Consider the following 21589-nt stretch of genomic DNA (forward strand, 5'->3'; position numbering starts at 1 on the left):
TGATATGATAATATAAAATTAAATATTTGGAGAAAAACAGTCAAGGAGTAAAAGAGATTGTATATGCCTGATGCACCATGTCTATTTTAAGAAAAATTAAGATCAAAGCGAAATATTAGTTCAAAATTATATTTAAAAATAAACTCATTTTCTCTAAAAAACAATAAATATAACTATAATAATGGTAGAATATTAGGTTATTAAAATTTGATTTATTGGTAAAAGTAAAAATTTAGAATCATGAATATTTAGATTCAAATCCCTTTACTTGTAATTATGATGTATAGAATATCATATTTGACTGTTACCTTGTTTAATTTTTCCGATTTGATCCAAAATTGTTTAATTCTTTAAGCGTTATAATAATTAAAATCCACATCTTAATTGGGTCGACATATAATTATACTTATATAAGTATACCCATTTTATACTAATGAAACTTTCAAAATTAACGGGATATTAGGGAAAGTTTAAGTAGACCTAATAATTTCAAATAAATACAATTTAAACTTTTTAACTAAATCACGAATTTCCTCAACATGTTTTCAATAGTGCTAACTTTTTAAAATATATATATATATATATATAATTTTGCATCTACCAAATGGCATATGAGGGAGGGTCTGAACCTAGCCCTCAGGTGGGTTTCTCGTGAGTAACGAAGCGGCGGAAACGGCGCAGCAACGCCGATGAGACCCATCCTGACAACTCGGTGCTGTTCTCTGGGAGCTCTACTCTAGTTTACCGAATATTCTACATAAATACCATACGGAACAGCCATAAAGATGATAAAAAGTAGGAGAATCTATACATAAAAAAGCCAAATAAGTAAATTCCAATACAAAAACAAATGTGCTTCCAGTATTCAGTCAAATTGTTGATCGTTGTTCGGTGGAGATGAAACTCAGCCAACAATTTGCTTACAAAATATCCCAGAAATCTTGATTGATGAAATAACAATTAACTGTAACAAACTCACACCTAAATGCCATTAGAAAAATCAATCAACAAGGAAAGGAAGGAGGGCCATGAATTTAAAACCAAATTTAGCCTCTCATATACAGTAAAATATATTTAATAATGGGAAGTCAAAAGAAGCGGCTTACTATACAGGAAATTGTACAAAGAGATTTCCCATTGCCTAATTTAGGGTTCTTCAAGAGTTTTGAAACCCCTTAATTTCATACATTGTTGTTGTTAGCAACTTCCAAAACCATAGTACCAATACGACTTGTTGATAGCCTATTCTTCTTCTTCTTCTTCGTCTTCTAACTCGACTACCTGTGCCCGTCTCTCAGCAGCTTTCTTCCGGATGAAGAAACCCCATCTCATCGCGGCCTTGATCTTTAGCCACCCGACAACAGCTTTGCCAGGACGTGAACGATCTTCGTCTATGAAGTTTACCATTGGGGATGGCATGTAATTTGGGAATCCAAACCCACCATCCTCTGTCACAGTAGCATGGTGACCTCCCATGCTGAAGAGGCGGAGGAGATGTTGCATATCTTCATTCTCGAGCATTTCATGACTTCTGAGGCGAATCTCCTCCTCAGAAAACATGTCCTCGACTCCCTTGTCTCTGTTGTTCGACCAATAGTCAAAGGGATTAAGATTTGATGGCTGCATTGAAGAACTAGCATTGTGGAATCCTAAGGTAGATGACTGTGGAGGACCAAGAGCCAGCCCAACAGCATTATTATTAGTTCTTGAGCTTTGTGGTTGCTCTGAATTGTCAACCAGCTGATCATATTGCAAAAATTGTGTGCCGTCAAATTGACTACGAGAATTCGAATTCACAAGCTCTGGTTGTCCCGAGTATCTCATAGACTGATTATCATTAAATCCTGCATTAACCGAAAGAAAGAAATGCAGTTAACAAAATGCCAGCAGTTATTGGTTGAAACAGAAAAACGTCGGTAGACTCTTTCACCAGTAACATGGTATCATAACAACATTCTTTTAGACCCAAACTTTTTTCACTTCCCAATAAAACAAAAGGTCATCAATGAACACGCCTTTCCTGTTGATCCGAACCCAAACTGATTCGAGCCATGAAAGATTAGTGGGAAATTGAACTACTTGACAATTACTAGATCAGATGTTTCTTTTATGTGTTGGTCAAATTTTAGAGTTTTGCTGTATTATTAGGCAGGTTCCATTTTTTATGCATTGAGCCCAATACATAGCAAGCATTCATCTTGTAGAAATGTCAATGTTCTATCTCGTAAGTAAGCACAGAAAAAACAAAATGATGTTTATAAAAATAACTCCGGAAAGATCAAGTTAAGCTACACGAATGAAATGAAAAATCCTTTAAAGCTAAGGATAATGTAATCATAATCCTTACCTCCAGCTTGTGGGCCTGAGTGCACTTGCTCAGTAGGAACAGCAACTGGTAACCGTGGTAACTGCAACTGATGATTAGGGTAGCATATCGCATCCGTCTGAGGTTCATTTCGGGCACTTGACCTCCTATTTTGCTTGAAGTTCGACAGTGACTTGCCATCATACTCTATGACTTGAAGCCAATTGTCATAGGCTTTCTTCACCAGCGTGTCTACATAAACCTGCAAGAATTTTTGGTCCCTTTTTCAAATTAGTGAAACTATTTTTATTAAGTTCAAAATATAAATTGAAAATAACACCAACCCAGAGCTTAAGCAGCTGAAAGTAATAACCAGACAAACCCAACCAAAGTTATATAAGAAGGCAAAAAAACAAAAACTTCATTGTGAAGAAAATTAAAGCAACTCCAAGTTATCTGATAAAAATTACTGTAGGCCTAGGTAACATTGCTGCCAACACATCTCATAGATGTTGTATTTAATTGACAGGTGAAAAACAGCATACATATTACCCACCTTTTGACTATCAGAGAGAGAATCAGCAGGTAAATACTGTTCCCCAGAAATAAGGCCATTCAACTCATAGATGTTATTGAAGACAACACCAACATCTCTTGTATCATCAGTATAGTAAACATAAAACTTTCCGCTGAGCACACAAGTCTTTGCATGATCTAAGAGAGCCTCCCACATCTTATTTGACATACCACTTCCAAGAATCTACAGAACATAGACAAAAATATCAGAAGGGGAAAAGAAAGCAATAGTACTTTGATTTCAGAACCGAAATCCAACTCACAGTTCGTAACTTCTGTTGATCCCTGACCGCAACCCGCAAAAAGTCTTCGACAGTGAATATTCCTGCAGTGTTAAGCTTCTTGTGGAATGACCCATCTTTCCCAATCTTTTCCAATCTCCATACCTCATCATTTAATGCAGGTGGATAGTGCTTCTTATACACTGTCAAGCAACTCAATTAAAAAGATTCTACAAATCCACAAATGAAAAACTAGATATAGTATAAAGTATGAACTCACATTCGCCTCTGTGATCCTTGACAGTAAAGGCCTCTGTCTTTGCTTCCCGTACACGCATACCCTCACAATATCCAGAAGCAACCTTCAAGCCAAGCCTGAATTTCCTGCTTCTTATCCAACTTGAGTTGTCAGTAAAAGTGAGATCTCCTAGCGTTCCTACCCCCTCTTTGAGGATCACTTGCAAGTCACCAGTCAGCAGTGGCCTTTTCCCTTCCCGCTCTTTTACCACATGGCTCTCAAATTCTTCTTGCGTCCAATCTTCATCATCCTCATTGTTGAAATCACCTTCAAGCACAACGACATCTAGCTTAACAGAGGCCTCAGGTCCAGTTGTTACAACGTGTCCAGTCTTACTGTCAACTAGAACAATATGGATAGCAGCACCCTGCTCTCCTTCGACCTTTCCTCCTGTGAAAAGGGGAAGAGATAATCTAGACCTGAAGTGGAGCTGTAAGCTCCGTCCATCTGGACCTTCAATTTGTTTTGGAGAAGACCTAAAAACCAAAAGTATTAGAAGATCATCAATACAAGAAAAGTAAAAGGCATCGCAGGACAAGAGGAAAGAAGAAAGGTAGGGAGCCACTGAGACAATAAGAATCTTAAAACCAAAGAACAGGCGGTTCTTGTAAACAAGCATGGCATCAAAAAGGATTAAAAAAATATTTCATTCATAGAAAGTAGAGTACCAATCAACCAACCAAAAACATAATAGAAAATATCATTAACACAAGTTTATTCTCTGGGTTTCATCTTTTGCTATCGAATGCATTAATGATGCTCAAGTATATCAAAAGGCAAGCAACTAACTAGCCAATATCCTACAAAGAAAGAACAAGAAAAGAATCAAACCTAAGAGCATTTCAAAACTCTTTAGAATCTCATTGCAGCACTTCAATTCTCATGTGCAATATTCATAGAAGCCAGCTACTTAATGAGACAATACCAAACACAAAAACTAATAGAATTAACAGAAACTGTTGTCATCATTCATAGTTCAAACATTCAGCAAAATACCTACAATTCTTCAAGCAATTGCTAAAATGAGTAGTAGTAACAAATGACACAATGTGTTTAATATGAGGTTCTCACATTATCATGCACAATGCTAAAACATCCTGGAATTTCTCACAATAATCATTATTTCCTAAAACCCGGAAATTCAGAAACAATATTTAAAGCCTCCAGCTACTGCAACTGACATCAATTGATAAGAAAACAGTTGTTTTATCACATAAGGTTTGACCTTTCCAAAATCTCAAATTTCCAAAATCATTGGGCATGTAACACAACTTAACATATCATTGTCCATGTCTTCAATTCAAAAAGATAATTTTTTTTTAAATTAAGACATCGTAATAAAGATAATTAACTCTACAGATGTAAATGATCAGACAAATATTAACCTTCCACTAAGTCTAGGAGGTCCTAATTTTGCCAAAGCTCTTTCCACCTCTTCACTTACCTGCAAAGCATCAAACAGACATGATAAGAAGGAAACACAAGTGGTAAAGAACACATTCCAAAGGGAAAAATGATAGAATACACAACAGATCTAAGAAACACACTAGAAACTGTTGGTCGAAATTGGGCACATAAATGCAACAGAAAAGGGTCATTTTAGTATTATCTAACAAAATCAGGACACAAACAGTGAACATCTATGTTAAATGGATGCAGGCAGGCTAGTCTTCATACCTCAGATGCCCTGTCCATGAGTGATATGCAAACCCTAAAAAAGCCATCATCACACTCAAAAGATAGGCAGGCACATGTGCATGGAAAGTGATCAATTATAATAAAACCAAGGAAGTCAAACTTCCATATTTTCCATATCATTAACTTGCTTAAAAGGGTCAGGGAGAGAGAGTAAGAATGATTAGTACCCCAGAAGGGATAGTCATTCTTTAAGATAGTGATAAATGCAACAAAGAATTGTCTAAAAGTCTATTCAGGACTCTATCTCCCATAAGCATGAGTTAAGTCTAGGATTTATTGAAAATGTATACAAGAAGCATGCAATTTGTGACAACAGTAATAAACATTAGAAAACAGGTGAACAATCACACCAAAATCTGATTGAATGCCAGCCTTCATATCTAACAACATAAAAGTAAGGGAAAAACTAGAGCAGTTCAAAAATATGACAGGGAAAATCAAACTTATATGCTGTGAAGGTTTTATGAGAAAACATACGAACAAGTTAAAAACAAATGGCATTCTCTTTCAATTCACTCAAATGTAAATCTTAAATTGTGAAAAGGGTATGTTGTGTGTGCATCTCAGTAACAAAAAGAACAGGCACTTGCGCACAAAAAGCAGAATAGATGCAGGTTCATGTGCAGGCAAATATAAGCATTTCTATACAGCACCAATTTAGAATAAACCTCCAATCAGAAGAACAATGCTCGTCAAAAACATCACCTTACAATTTAAGGCAGATTCTTTGAGCTAGAATTAAGACAACTATAACCTACCCTATAGATGCATTGATCACACATTGACTAATAGTTTCTTGAAGTCCTACAAACACACCCCACAATAAAGAGGAATTGATTGCAAAGAATGAAAAAACAATAGGACATGGATCTTACAACTCTACGAAGAATGGGTTCCAAAGATGAGCAGAGTTTCTGCAGGCTATCCACCTTAAGAGCTTCTACAATTACACTGCATATCATACAAATATAATTTCTGAGAAAAATTGCCAACTGCTAAGCCCATAGAAAGAGAAAAGTTTTTAAACTCCCCAAGTGCATCACACAATCAAACGACTAAAAGCCCAAAAACCTTATCCAGTTATTAATTCATTGGCCTAGTAGAATAAGATTTTTATCTCAACTCCCCCAATTAATGTGATTGGTCTGATATGGTACTCGGTTTTTGCTTCCTAGAAACTTGCAGCAAGATCATCATGGACTAAAAATGAACAAAATTAATGATAAATAACATAATAGTTCTACATAAAACCAAAGTTACATAGTTTGTTGTGAAAATATTTCAATCTCTAATTACCCAAAAATTATTTTCTTTTAAACAAAAATTAAAATTAAAACAAACAATTAGGATCCACAAATAACCTCTCAAAGTATGCCAGAAAACGAAGTAAAGAAACAAACAACGTAGGAAAAGGGGAAAAGAAAAAAAAGCAAAAACCTAGCTAAAGCGGGACGTTTTGGCTCGGGCTGCTGGTTATCATCTCCATCCAAGCTCCTCTTCCCTCTAGCCATACTATTAGTCCTCTCCATATACCTAGTATGCATTTTGTGAGTACCAAATTCAAAACCCTAATTTTTCCCAGATCTGAACAGCCAAAACAAAACAACACTCAGAAAAATCACTGATTTAAGTAAAAAAGTTCAAATTCACACTACTCGAAACCATAATCTTCCATTTAAACACCAGAAATAAATTCAATTAGAAAATAAAAAAATAAAAAAAACCAGCAAAAATTACGTTCTTACTATTACTAATCAGTTACTCTCAATTTTAACAGCAGAAAACAATAAACATAAACAAAAACGGGAAATTTATTTTCTGTTTTTGATAAATTGAAGAAAAAAGAAGAAAACCTAAGGGGAAAAATAGGGGAAATTTTGAAGAGTATAGGGGAGTCTACTATGGCGACTCTTACCAGAGAGGTGATTTTCAAGGAAGGATCCTGTACGCCTGATTTACGGTCAATACAGTGGAGTCAACGGATGAAGATAACGGTGATAGCTTTTTGATGGAGTTTTTGTGGAGGGTTTTGAGAGATTGAATTTGATGAAAGAGACTACGGTGGAGATCGATGCAGTGAATAATTTTTAGCAGATTGAATATTCGTTGATCATTAGCTTACGAAGGGTAGAAGACCTGTGATTAAATCGCCACCGTACGTCGGCATTTACCACGTCATTTTAGACATGTTTATGCTTTTTCTTTTGAAATGACGTCATGTTTTTTGGCGTGACGCACGTCACCTGCCGAGTCACCAGAATTGTAAATTAATAATTGGGTAACTAAATTGTTGGTAAGTAAACCCTCCAGTTTTCTGTATTTAGTTAAATTATGTTTATGGTTTTATTTTTAGGAATTTAATTTTTATACTCTTTAAATTTTAAAATTTGAGTTCGTTGAGCAGGATCGACTCTTTTAGGAGAAGTTTTTTGAAATGTCGTCTATTAAGCAATCAATATTATCCTTAACAATTGAAGATATTGTCACCGTGTTAAGGTTTTGCTTCTCAACTCCACAAAAAGCCCTATGAGTTCGCGTAATGAGAGTGCATTAGTTGGATGAGAAGGGAAGTACCTGGAGGAAAGGCAGAATATTAATCATGGAAAATACGCGTACAAGTATTCAAACTACCAACTAAGGCATAAGTAGCCTTTTTCTCGGGGTATGGTACCACTTGGGCTACCCTTGGGGCTGTTGAATATCAACACCAACTTATTGAAAAATATATTTTGTCAATGTTTATATTGTAAAAAGTTTAATTTTGGTGAGTAATTTTTAGGCAAAGTTTAGTCTTAAGTTTTTGAAGATGTCATGTCATATGATGTTGGGACGTCACAAACTGTCGACCGACGTTGTGATGAGAGAAGATCGACGTCAGGATGAGAAACCTGTTTTTGGTAGAAAATGGAACTTTTTTGTACCTATTTCAAACCAACCATTACAAAACTCATTTGGTACATAGATGCACATTAAATTCTGCACAAAATCATTCAAATATGCATCCACAACATCATTTACTCTTGACCAATCAACCAAATCAACATATCATAGTTTAACACCAAAACACATCTAACAACTTGTTTAAAACACAAACTAGTTTTTTTTACTTTCAAGCCATTTAAATCACATCTCAACCATGCCATTTTTAAGTTCAATTCATACCAACACCTTAGTCATGCTCTATGACTATCAAATTTTCCATACAATTAATACATGTAACATTTAGTAATCTACCATCTTGTTCATAAATCATATAGGCATTACCAATTCATAAATAAACATTCATCAAGATTCGACCAAGATTACCATCCAAAATAACACTTATATTAGCCATATATACATGTCACATAACCAAGATTAAAACAAACAAAAAATCTACCAAATCGATAGTAAAATAGTGTGAGCTTCAAAGTGGTTCAATTGGCACATTATGCAAACCAACAATCTACAAGGAAAAAAGGAGACAAGAGGTAAACATTTTAAATGTTCAGTAAGTTGATATGAAAATTTACTTAACTTATCTTGATATTACAACAATGAATTAATTGAAATCCATTCACATTAAACATGACATCTTTTGGCATCCTCAACATTCATATACATGTCAAAAAAACGACCAATAGGTTAGTTGATCACACATCAAGTATTTACTGTAACAGTCCAATTTTTTTAGTGGTATCGGAAACAGTGGTTTCAAAGCCACCAAATTCAGCGAGTAAGTTCATAAATATTATTATTTAATATTTACGAGTCAAATATGATTTTAAAAAAGGTTTTTGAATTGATAATTTATGTTTTATAATGATTTATTAGGTTCGAGTGGTAAGATGCTAAGCCAAGTGGTTTTAAAAAGTGAGATATCGGGACCTTGTTTCTATAAAATGAGTCATAAATATTTTTATAAATGTTTACGAAGTGCCATTAAGGTTAGGGGTGAGCGTTCGATCGAATCGAATCGAATCAAATGAAAAAATTTCGAGTTAATCGAGTTAACGAATCATATTTTATCATCCTAATTTGATTTGAAATTTTCTCGAATCAATTCGAGTGAGATGGAATTTGAATCGAATCGAATCGAATATATTTGTTCGAGTTAAATTTTAAAAAAATAATTTTTGGTCCTTATAACCACTGTCACCTATCATAATAAAATTTGTCCATCTTAATCAAATTATTTATTAACTTTCATCACCTCATAATTTATTTATTAATCTTTTATATAGGGGTTAGCTTCTTTGCTTGTTTAGTTGTTTCAATTATCTTGATTCTTGTCACTATATATTTTGGAATTAAAAATATATTAAATATAAAATGTGATTTCTTAATAAAAGTTATTTTAAATATAAAATGTGAAATTGATACCAATATAAAATTTTAGCACGAATATTTTATGGCATAATTAATAATTCAATTTTAATATAAATATTTAATATGACTAAACAATTTAATAATATAAAATGTGAAATTTAATTTAATAATATAAATAGTATATATAAATAAAATTATTACTATTTATATTTAGTGATATTTTTGGATAATTTTGATTTTTATTTGAGACTAAAAGGTGAGAAGTAAAAGTTTAAGAGGAAAATAAAAAGTTTTGAGAAATAAAAGTTTGAGGGAAAGTAAATGGGGGAGTAAAATTTTGGAGGGAAAATATTAAATAAAATTTGGGGGGAGGGGTGGGTTTGGGGTAGATGGGAGGTGGGAGGTGGGATGGGAAGGGAGTAAAAGTTTTAGGGGGAAAGTGGGAGGGAGTAAAAATTTTGGAGAAAAATAAAAAGTTTTGAGGGTTTTTGGGAGAAATTTTGAGAAAAAGTAAATGGGAGAATAAAATTTTGGTGGAAAATAGATTTTGGGTAGATTGGGGGATTGGGATGGAAGTGGAGTAAAAGTTTTGGGGGAAAAGTGAAAAGGAGTAAAAGTTTTAAAAGAAAAGTAAAAATGTTCGAGAGTTTGAGATAAAAATGTAAAATATTATAGTTTGATATTCGAATTATTCGAATTATTTGAGTTATTCGAATTCGAAAACTCAACTAGATTCGAACTAGAAATTCGAAATTTGAAAAACTCGATTCGTTTAACTCGAAATTCGAGTTTTTTTTTTTTGACTTTTTCGAGGCGAATCGAATTTTGCTCACCCCTAATTAAGGTGGTATTAAAGTTTCGTTGAAAAATTTTAACGTTTCGATAGTCAATTAATTAAAAAAGACTGAATTGAAAAGGTACAAAGTTTAATAATTAAGTGATTAAATGGCTTGATTAATAAATAAGGAAGGACTTAAGTAATAAATATACCTAAATCAATGAGGTGGGACGGCATGTTGAGGTAAAATAATAAAATAAAGTGATTGAAGGGCAAAATCGTAATTTACCTGAAATTAAAATAAAACAAATCAGAATTTTAAAGGTTTCTATGCATTCTTCTTCTATCTTTCGGCCAAAACCGCCATAGGAGGGGGCTTTAAATTGGTTCTTCATTTTTTGTTTCATATGAGTTCAATTCTTACATGTTTCTTATAATTTTTATGTTTTTGAGATCGTTGCAACTAGGTCTAACTAACTTATACCTTCGGTTTTTATTCTGTTAAAAATTTTGGAAGTTACCATTGATAAATATTAGATGTTTTTGATGAATAACATGGATATGGGGCTTTGATTGTGTTGTATGACGATTTTTTAAAGTTATTTTATTAAATATTGATTTTAAGATTAAATTGTGAAAATGTCAAAATATTAGAGTTTGATAGTGAATTTTGGGTTTATTAGGGGTTGTACGAGGTCCTAGAATAATTGGATAGACTATTGATTGAGAAAATTAGTTAATTTGATAGATTAACTAATTAAGGGATTAAAGTGCAATAATTGCAAAAGTTTGGCGTAATTGCATAAATTCAAAAAATAAAAAGGTATTAATTGTAAAATGAATTGGAAATGAAATATATGCTAATAAATGAGTTATTTTTGTATTCTAGATCAAGATCCTGTATATACTCGTGAAAAAGAAAAAATAGCAAAATAGTCTCTTAAACTTCTGCAATTACTACAATTCAGTCCACGTAAGTTCGTATGGTTAAAATATAACATTTGTATAAATTGATGATTGTTATTATGCATATATTCTTTTGTTGGAAATGAATTATTGTTTGAATTATAATATTAAATTAGATATTCTGTTTGAATTAAACGCGAAATTTGAGTATATTTGTAATTTGGTGTATGATGGTATTGCAGAGAGATACCAGCATTATTCCCAAGTAAACCGGGGTCCATCATTTGTTAAGAACTCTCGTGTTTTACTTTCTGTTTGGCGTAATTCGGTGGATCAACTCTTATGAGCTTATGTTCAGCTTTCGAGCTTCTGTTGATGATGTGTTCTTATTCGAAAGTCATTCTTCGAATGGAAAAATCTTGGTAAGGTGATTTATTTAATGAATTTTGAAAGATATTTATTTAATGAATTTTGAAAGATATGTTATTTATTTTATATTGATTTGAATATAAATGTATTTATCAATTGAAGTTGTGAATGGCAAGGAGTTTTCATGAATGATTTTTATTATTTGACTTATTATAGTTAGTTTAGTAAGATTTTTGTTTAACTCGTCGAACTTACTAAGCTTCATTAAGCTTATTTGTATTGTTTAATGTCATTGTAGATTTTCAGAAGGTTGGACGATCGAATCGGCACTCAAGTCACACTATCCAGCTTATCTCAGCAGTTTTTGAAAAGTTCAATACAGTTTATATGGCATGTTTAGGTGTAACGACCCAAAATCCGTGGGCACCGAAAAAGTGTATTATCGAGCCTCCGTCTTAGTAAATCGAGTTATTAAATAATTATTCGGAGTAATTATGAGTCTAATAGTGTGTTTAATTAGATTTTATTTAGTCAATTTAGCTTAATTTAAAGTAATTAAGAAAAAGATCAAATTGAATAAAGAGTGAAAGTCTAATTATAGATTAGAAGAAAGTAAAAGGGCTAAAATGGATTAAGCCATTTAACATAGTTGAGGCGGCATAAAGAGAATAAAATCTAAGATTTTATTTGTTTTAATTATATAATTAATGATATTTAAATATAATTTAAATTATATGAATTTATGATAATTAAATTATAATGACATTATATTATTAAATAAATCAAAATATGCCAATTGTATGGATGAATTCATGATAATTAAATTATAATGACATTATATTATTAAATAAATCAAAATATGCCAATTGTATGGATATGATAAAATACATGTGTAATATATGTATTTGTACATTTGTAATATAATTGTATATATTTTCTTACATTTTAAGTAAAAGATATTTATTAATTAAATTATTATATTATAAATTTTTTATTTGATAAATTAGTTAGATTAAGACAAATGTAAGGTTATGATATGGTACATGTTGAAACCATTTTTAAGTTTGAAAAAACGGAGATCGACTTTAAAACGAGGTGTGGAGTCGTCACCGATCTTTTCTGAGGTGTGATCGGATCACCTTGATCATTTTAATAAAACATTCTAATTTATTAAAACAATGATTTTGGGTTTACGAAAATCGAGAAAAATGGTTCGGGAGTCGGATACTCACGAGGAAGGGTTAACACCCTCGTAACGCTTAAAATTGGTATCAATTGACTAATTAATGTCCTAATGTTGAAAATTTGAAAAAAAAAATTAAAATACGATCCCTTTAAAAATGTGTGAACAATTCAAGTTGGATTTTAAGATTCACTCGTTCCAAAGGAATAAAATACCACATCCAGCACGTTAGGACACGACATTTTAAGCCTCCAAAAACTGAGATCACCTCATGATTTATAAAACACGCAACGAAAATTTAAAAGGGTATTCGGTTATTTGGTCCAACGATAAACCGAAACCCAACACGTTAGGGCACGATTTTTCGAATTTCCAAATATAGAACATTACCTTGTTTTGACGTCTAGAAAACACAAACGAAATTTGAAAGGGATATTTGATTATTTGCACAAACGAAAAATTGAAACCCAGCACGTTAGGGCACGATTTCTCAAAGTTCCAAACATCAAACATCTCCCTTATTTTATAAAGCCGGCTCAAAACGCATTAGTTTGATTTGAAATAAATTGGAAATTTTGGATCAATAAATTGTAAATTTCAATTATAATGTGACACTCGTGAATGGTAGGCGAAATTATAAGCATGGGACAATATACGTGAATGTAGTATACAAATGAGGGACAATATATAAAAAAACAAATTAAAATATACACAATAGTAATAAGCTCACATCATACATTATGCAAATGCTAACATTGACACTCAAGAACTTATGTGCCGAAGAAACGATTTTCAAAGAAATATAAAACCAATCAACACAAATAAAATGCAACGGATTTTAAAACGATGATAAACGAGTTTAAAATTAACAATGCGAAAACAAATAAGAAATTTGAAATTATATTACATACAACAATTTAAAATTAATTTACATAAAATTTTATGATAAGTAATTAATGTGGAAAATTGAAATAGGAAAAAGATAAATAATATATAAAATAATAACATATAAACAACTCTTAAAATAAGTATTATATGAAAGGAAATTTAAATTTAGTAATATACAAAACAATCTAACATAAATATTATAAGGTAAAATAATATACAAAATAACATATATCAATTTAAAAAAACAACTTAATATAAGTAATCGGTACATAAGAATATAAATTTATAAAAGTATTTGAAATAATAAAATGATAAATAAGGTTTTATAGGAAATAAATTATACATAAATAGATTTTTAAAGAAAATATTTATATAAAATAATAACAACAATAATATATACCTATAAAAACTAAATTATGTGTAAATACATAAAATGTATAAGAATATTTAAATATCACATAAGTTTTTAAAACATAGAAATATATAAAAGAGAATTTAAAATAAGTGGATTAAAAACAACAAAATAAAAATAAAGGAAAAAAAACACATTGAAATGGAAGTAAACTCAATTGAAATAAAATCAAACTTAAAGGGATAATTAATAAATAAAATATAACATTGAAATTAAAGCCAAGGACCAAAACGCAATGCATGCGAATTTGTAGGGACGAAAAAAATAAACCATGCCTCAAAACGAATCCTTTCAACGCGGACTGATTTGTAACGGTGCGCAAATTCCAGACAATTTAAAAGAATTTAAAAAACTTAAATATGGCTCAATTGAACGCTAGTGCGAAGGAGAGGGACTGATTGCAGAAATTACCCATTTAAGGGGAGAATGCGCGTGGGCCAGGTCAAGCATGCGTACTGACTCCCCCCATGTTATTTTAATTTATTGCTTTAATTTAAAACTTGTTTTAAAATCTTTTTTTTTTTTTAAAAAACATTTCAATTCTTGTTTGTTTTAAAAAAAACCTAAAACTTTTGAGATACTCTCTCAACTCACGCCTCCTCTTCTGCCTTTTCGTTGGACGCCGCCTCAGTCAAAGATCCCACACGCCACGGCCACCGTAGACACGAGCACGACTCTGGTAAGACTTTTCCTCTCTCTCTCTCTCTTATACTTCGTGTTTGTATTAGATCCGAATGAAAAGGAAAAAAAGAGAGGAAAAAAAAAAGAAATAAATTACAGTAAATGATCACCTTCAAAATATTCTTCTCGTTGATCTCTATTGATTTTGTGTATCTTTTGTATTAAAAAAATATAACCATTACAATTAAAATTTGAAGGCTTTATAGCCAAAATACAAATGGTTTCCTGCTGTTTCTCTTGCTCAAACCGCAGGTTGTGAGGACGTGGAGGGAAGCCGGACGTAGGCGTGCAACATGCGGGCTAGGGGTCGTGCTTGGTGTACCGACGTGCGTGGTGGAGGGGCGTTGAACGCAGGGCTGTGGCCCAAGGGAAAATGGAAACCCTAGGGTTTCCGAAATTCCAAAAAACCTGAGCTTATCGGGCATGTTTAATCTGGGTTTGTATTTGGGTCTATTTTTTGGGGGGGTAGTTTCATTTTTTGGGTTTGTTATTTTGTTTTGTATGTGTATGGGCTGTAATTGGGTATTTGGGCTGGGACTAGGTAGCCCGGGCAAAATTTGGGTCTCACAGTACAAATGTATTAATTATATTTGTTATTAAAATAAATATTTTATAATTATTAATTAACTTAAATATAAAATAAAGTAAATGAAATAAAAAGAAAAGAAAACATAAAACAAAAGAAATAAAGCAAAAAGTGATAGAGGACATTTCGAAACAGAGCAGGAAAGAAAAAAGAAAGAAGAAATGGAAAATTGAGGTTTTAAAGCTTGAAGTTTAATTGGTAAGTTTAAGCAAGTCATTTTCTTATAAATTTGATGTTTTTGGAATTCTAGAGTGAAATACTCTTGGATTTAAGTTGAAAATTTGAAAGTTAAAAGATTTTTGAGTAGGGTTTATGTTGAACAAATGATGGAATTGGGGGTTTATTTGATAGAAATTTTGATTGGAATTGAATAAAGGATTGAATTATAAACTAAACAATAAGTTTTGAGTTTTAGGGATTAAATTGAAATAAATTTAAAATTATGAAAATATGATAAAAATTAAATAGTTAAATGTGAGTTTGCCAAGAAATTGAGTAGCAAAAAGGTATGAATTGAGAAAGAAAAATATATAGGTTTAGTTAGTATTAAATTGGAATTAAAGTAAAAGTTAGATAAAAATTTCAGCAATTAAATTGTGTTGTGTTAATGATTGTGAAATTATTTTAATTGTCCGTAGCTAATATCGAGCCTAAAGCATCGGCCAAAAAAGGAAAAGAAAAGATCGTCAAGGATTAAATTCGAAGAGAATTCTGGTTTGTATCACTATAATTCAAACTTTATCATTATTATGTGTTTAATTTAGTAAAATGATAAATTTATGATTGAGTACTGAAATTGAGACTGATATTGAACTGAATTATAGAATACTGAATATTGTTTTGAGTACTGAATTGAATTGTGAAGTTACTGAATATTGTTATGTGTCTTGCATTGAACTGTGAAATTATCAAGTAATGAATTCTGCAATCTTGAAACCGATTGAAATAGGAATTATATTTGATCTTGAATCGAGATGGAAATTGTACTGAAAAGTGAATTAAATACCCTATTAACTAGTCGGGCTAGTCGGATATAGTTGGCATGCTATAGGATATGGAAGAGTACGGGTTTTTGCCGGTTTACTGATCAGGCACTTATGTGCTGACTATTGTTACTGTTACTGTTATTGATTCGACACTTTGTGTGTCGAATACTGTTACCTTTACTATTACAGATTTAGCACTTTGTGTGTTGAATACTTATTCTTACTACGTTCGATTCTTGTTTAGGTAATGCGTGTCCGTTAAGGCACAATGTGCAGTACTAGTGTGTTGGTTGGAATCCATGTATCCGCTGAGTCCAAGTCAAGTTAATAGGGACAAATGAAATAAATTTACTGATAAAACTAAATTTGAATGATATGGCATATGTGAAAGGTGAGAATTGAAATAAAGAAATAAGAATGGTATATATATATAATCAAATGATAACATAAAAAGATTGAATTGTTCATTAAGTGATGATAATTGTAATGTAAAAGTATGTGTGTGATTTAATGTATTTAATTATAAATTGAATTATAGTGATATCACTGAGTATATGCATACTCAGCGTAGGGTTGTTTCTGTGCGTAGGTTGTAAAAGTCAAGTACTGAACCAGCATCCAAAGCCAGACCCGACTTCAGCAAACTTTTGGTGATGCATATTTTCTTTTGGTAATGTGGCATGTACATAGGATGTGTATAAAGGTTATTATGTTTTAAATATAAATGGTTAAAAATGTTAGTATTACAAGTCTAAGAATTATAATGAAAGAATTTATCCATTTCAATTTAATTAGTACATTGATAAATTTAAATTGATATTATATTGATTGAGTTTGATTAGAAGGTGTTTAGAATAGAAAATGAGTATGTGAAATGAGTTGGTTGAATTGGTTATGTTTGAAATGGATACGGTTTTAATTGCAGGAGGTTTTATGTAAAAATAAGCAGAAATACTGTCGAAATTTATTAAAAAAACAAAAAAAACAATTTCCAAAGTACTTGAACGAGTCCCGTTTCACTTTTAATACATGTTTTAGACTTCGAGAGTTCATTATGGGGACTTAGTTATTAAATTATACCATGAATGTTGTTTTATTTTTGAATTATTCATAAGTTATCTGATATGTTCGGTAATGCCTCGTAACCCTGTTCCGGCGACGGTTCGGGGTTAGGGGGTGTTACAATAGGCTTTTGTGCAGTCTTGGTCAAAGTTTGGCTTATGTAAATATTATGAATAATATTTTGTTTATATAACCAACTTACATATTGATATGAGAATAAAGTATAATTTTGATGTTAGTATCCTGCAGCTTTGAAAATTTTCTATTTTTTTTATAAAAATTCTTTGAGTTTCCTATTTAGTCCCGACTTGTTTCTAATGTTTATTTCAGTCCTTGAGGGCTAGTATAAGGGACAGTATATATGATTTTGATTGGTTTTGTTATGAATATTGATATGTAATGAAACGTTTGAAATTTCTGTCTAATTGATCTGTAAACCCCGTAATGCTTTGTAATCTTATTCCGGCGACGAATACGGGTTAGGGATGTTACATTTATAATAAAAATCACCTATAGATATTCAACAATTCAATATTACATAATATATATCATCCCAATCATACTCATTTCATGAACATATAATTCAAATCTTATTCATGCCACGTGTCAATCATACTCATTTTGCAACATAATCAACTCGATTCAAGTTCTTATACATCAACACGGCTTTAATTACCATTTCCGTATCAATTCAATCTATCTAAAATAGTTATACATATCGTACAATCCATATAATCATTTATTTACCATTCTATATCTCATATCAACTCATAGTTGCCATATGATTCATATTTTATAGTTTAGTCCTTTAGATGCCAAAATCACTAAAATTAGACTTGTATATAAATTAATAAGTAAAAACACACAATTTGAGCATAATAATAGAATACAATAAATCTCATATGAACTTACCTGATAAAACAACAACAACACAACGTTGGGGACTAATCTACAATTTTCCTTTTTCTTCAATTATCTTCCGGTTGATTTAACTTCCGATCTACAATAATTTATTATGATTTATCAATTTTAAACATCTTATAACAGTCTATTATAAACATATATCAATTCAATTTTATTTTTTGGATGTCCCCTAAAGTTCTGCATTTTATTTAATTTAATCCCTAAAATCCTAATTGTCATTATTTTCAAATTTGAGCCTCGATTTCAAAACCGATCTCAAATTCATTCTTCTGCAACCCTCTAATATCTATAATTATAAAAATTTCATATCAATTTCAAAATATTCACATTAGTTCCTATAGTCAAAATTAACAATTTTTACTTTACAAACTAGTCCTTTTTTCATATCTAACCAAACAACATCGTCAAAATTAACAATTTTTACTTTACAAACTAGTCCTTTTTCATATCTAACCAAACAACATCAAAAACTTTAAGAAATCATCAATGTCAACTTTAGAAAAATTTAAAAGTCACAAATTAATCCACAGATTAACTAAATCAAACTCCCAGAACTTCAAAAACATAAAAATTACAAAAAAAAAAAAAACTAAATTAAACTTACTAACTGAGTGACTTACGTTTGGCCGAACTTTCAACTTCAAAAATGATTTCCTTTGTTTCTTTCTTTTTTTCTTGCAAACGGTGGAGAGAAGGAAAATAAAGATGGTGGCTTCCATTACTTTTGTTTTAAACTTATTTTATTCTTTAATTTAAAATTTTAATTTTATTAATTCATTCCACCAAACCGTCCACTATTATTAAAATGGTCCAATTAAACCTTGGTTAAATATTATTTAACCCTTTTAACTAATAAAATCAATAACAATTAACTTTTACCACTTTTATCATTTAATCTTTGTACCTTAATTAATCAATAATTTGGTAAAATTTTCTATCTAAAATTTAATTTATTTGTATAATAACTCCATAAATATTTAATAAAAACATTTACAAGTCCAATTTACAAAAACAAAGTCTCGATACCTTATATTTCAACACCACTAACTTTAAGATCAAAACACTTGTACCTTAACTAACTATTCAATTAACAAATTTGTCAAACCAAAATTCAATATAGTACTATAATTTTCTCATAAATATTAATTAATAATATTTACGAACTTAATCATCGGATAATGATGTTTCGAAACCATCATTTTTGGTACCACCGAAAATAGGTTGTTACACACCTCTTGCTCCTAGCCACCTACATTTAAGGAACACACTCACCTCCTAGAAGAGACCACTAAAGGACCACAAGTATAACAACCTTGTAGTACCTCATACCAAGGAATGTCAAAGCAATACCATGCATAAGGACAACTAGCCTCCAACCTACCTGACCACACGAGTGGGCCACCACATGTACTGTCGATGACGTGGCATCACCAGCCTCAAGACCTTCTCCTATAAATACCCTCTGTTGCTATGGAGAAGGGAACTTTTGGCCCTTCAGCAACCCTAAGCATTATACAGCTTTCTAGCTTCCTCTACTACCTTACTCTTGTACCTCACTCCTTATTCCCTGGCTTTCTACTTGTTTAGGTGAACTAGCCCTCCTTGCACCTCCATCTACTCCTTTTTACAAGGTTTAACTATTAACATTGTTAAATTATACTCATTATAAGGTGATTTTTTAGTTGCATGGCTACCAAGTAATTTTTTAGTTAGACCTGAATTTTAAAAAATAATGAGTTGATTAATGAATTTTTAATGATGCTAATAATTTAAATTAAAATATAGCATAAATAATGGTAGGAAAATAAATTAATTGAAGGTTTTTCTTTTTAACACGCTCATCCAGAGATTTATAAGCATTTATAATTCGATCTATGTATTTTAAAATGCTATATGTCATATTTAAGTTGATATTTAACGTCTAAACTGATGATTAAATTGATGAAATGATTGAATTAATACAATATTAATATTTTAAAGACAATTAAAATACTAAGAAATTTAATCACCAAAACCTAAAAAAGATATAAAAACATTCTTAAAAAACCATTTGAGCAAAGACACAAATTTGCATTAGTCCTTTAACTTTGCGTGTTTTGGTCGAACAAAAAGAAGTAAAATTTGCCTGTTTTGTAGGATAAAGTGAAACACTTTTTTAGTTCATACATACATACACATTTTCATAGGTTCGTATGTCAATGGCTCGGCTGAAGATGATTATGGCTTGTGTTGCCATAAATGATGAATCTCAATTGCAAATTTCCAGAACTAACCACTCTTTATCATAAAATGATGTTAACTGTTTGTCCTGATATGACATCTTCATCATTTTCTGATGCAGGTGGAGAAACTAGTATCAGGTAACTTCTTTCCGAGCATCGTTTAACTTAGATTTAGTCGAAAACTATTCTCTGAGATTACTGGTTTCGAAAAGCTCTGTTCTAGATTGTGTTATTCCGAGCCTACAGTAGAGCACTACATAAACAATTTAATTCGAGCTCCTTAAGTGGTGTTATCCTAAATCTCATAAGTAGTTGTGTCCATCCCCTTGTGAGGTCGTCCTCGTGCAAACCCTTGTTGAGCTACAAGTGAGAGAGAATGTTAAAGTATTGAGTTTTGTGTGGTCTTACATTCAAGTTTAAGCCCCTTTGCCTATTGCTAGCTGATTTTAGGCTGGGTGCTAATCTCATGTGCGGTTGACCACCCTTTTCCTTAGCATTCTCTAGTTTCTTATTTCCCTTTGCTCCACAGGCCATATTGGAGATGCTATTTTCCAAATACTCAAGCATTAGAATCTTTGCTGCTAAACGATCATGCCGTAGCTATGAATCAGTGAACGGTGTTTGACTCAGTATGAACCCTGAACGGTTGTTCGTGCCCATAGACCTTCCGAATTTTCTACCATCAGCCTCTGGTATACATACAGGTAAAAATTTATTTATTTTTGGTTAAACATGAACAACCTTTCTTTCCCTTGTTCTATGTTGAATTTGACTAGCTTTATGAGTAAATCATTTATATTTTTGGACTGCAAAATCCTTTCTTTTTTTTTTCTTGGACTTGCTTCAAACATGGAACTGTTAATTAAGAATTGTTGGGTTTATTTTAATTGCTTTGTGACTGTAATTAGGGTTTAAACCATGCACTTATAATACAGGTTTCATACTTAGATTGGATTGGACTAGACTACTCTTTGGTCTTTGATACTTTCTGGTTTTGACTACTTTAAGATTATTTTCATTTTAATTATTAATCCTATGATATTACTTGTAAAAAAATATTATTTAAAATATGTTATAAGTATATCTACTTTTTAAAAATTTAGAATTTAGTCTTTTTACTTTTCAGATTTCAAAATTTAGATTCAAGTGATGATTGAACGATTGGTATAGTGGATTAATACCCATC

General features: G+C 31.4%; 1 protein-coding gene and 2 long non-coding RNA genes across 8 annotated transcripts; 2 read left to right on the plus strand and 1 right to left on the minus strand.

The window, feature by feature from the left end:
* Positions 1-786: 786 nt before the first annotated feature.
* On the minus strand, positions 787-7266 carry LOC108469851 (calmodulin-binding protein 60 B-like). 6 transcript variants are annotated; one of them, XM_017770918.2, is made up of 9 exons: positions 7014-7266; positions 6536-6631; positions 5974-6049; positions 4786-4844; positions 3383-3876; positions 3145-3305; positions 2862-3065; positions 2348-2567; positions 787-1844 (listed from the first exon to the last, which is right to left on the minus strand). In XM_017770918.2, exons 2-9 carry the CDS (start codon positions 6625-6627, stop codon positions 1243-1245), a joined length of 1908 nt encoding a protein of 635 aa, XP_017626407.1. In that variant the 5' UTR covers positions 6628-6631; positions 7014-7266; the 3' UTR covers positions 787-1242. The 6 variants fall into 6 exon arrangements, with proteins under 6 accessions (XP_017626407.1, XP_017626406.1, XP_052887723.1 ...); XM_017770917.2 differs by having other exon boundaries at positions 6536-6682; XM_053031763.1 differs by having other exon boundaries at positions 6536-6682; positions 6952-7014.
* Positions 7267-14474: 7208 nt separating this feature from the next.
* Positions 14475-15239, plus strand: LOC128296311 (uncharacterized). The gene is made up of 2 exons (XR_008286874.1): positions 14475-14621; positions 14876-15239. It is a non-coding gene; the product is annotated as an uncharacterized LOC128296311 (long non-coding RNA).
* Positions 15240-20313: 5074 nt separating this feature from the next.
* LOC128296265 (uncharacterized) lies at positions 20314-21365 on the plus strand. The gene is made up of 2 exons (XR_008286812.1): positions 20314-20541; positions 20933-21365. It is a non-coding gene; the product is annotated as an uncharacterized LOC128296265 (long non-coding RNA).
* The last annotated feature ends 224 nt before the right edge of the window (positions 21366-21589 follow it).

The sequence above is a fragment of the Gossypium arboreum genome, chromosome 8 (assembly GCF_025698485.1).
Source record: "Gossypium arboreum isolate Shixiya-1 chromosome 8, ASM2569848v2, whole genome shotgun sequence".
Taxonomy (NCBI): Eukaryota; Viridiplantae; Streptophyta; class Magnoliopsida; order Malvales; family Malvaceae; genus Gossypium; species Gossypium arboreum.

What these genes read in the sequence shown, in the direction of transcription:
- LOC108469851 (XM_017770917.2), bottom strand. Translation starts at nt 6,642, where the DNA reads ATGCATACTAGGTATATGGAGAGGACTAATAGTATGGCTAGAGGGAAG. An exon ending in AACCCATTCTTCGTAGAGTT is followed by an intron (nt 4,845 to 5,973) that starts GTAAGATCCATG and finishes GATGCTTTGCAG; the next exon opens with GTAAGTGAAGAGGTGGAAAG. An exon ending in ATCAACAGAAGTTACGAACT is followed by an intron (nt 3,066 to 3,144) that starts GTGAGTTGGATT and finishes TATGTTCTGTAG; the next exon opens with ATTCTTGGAAGTGGTATGTC.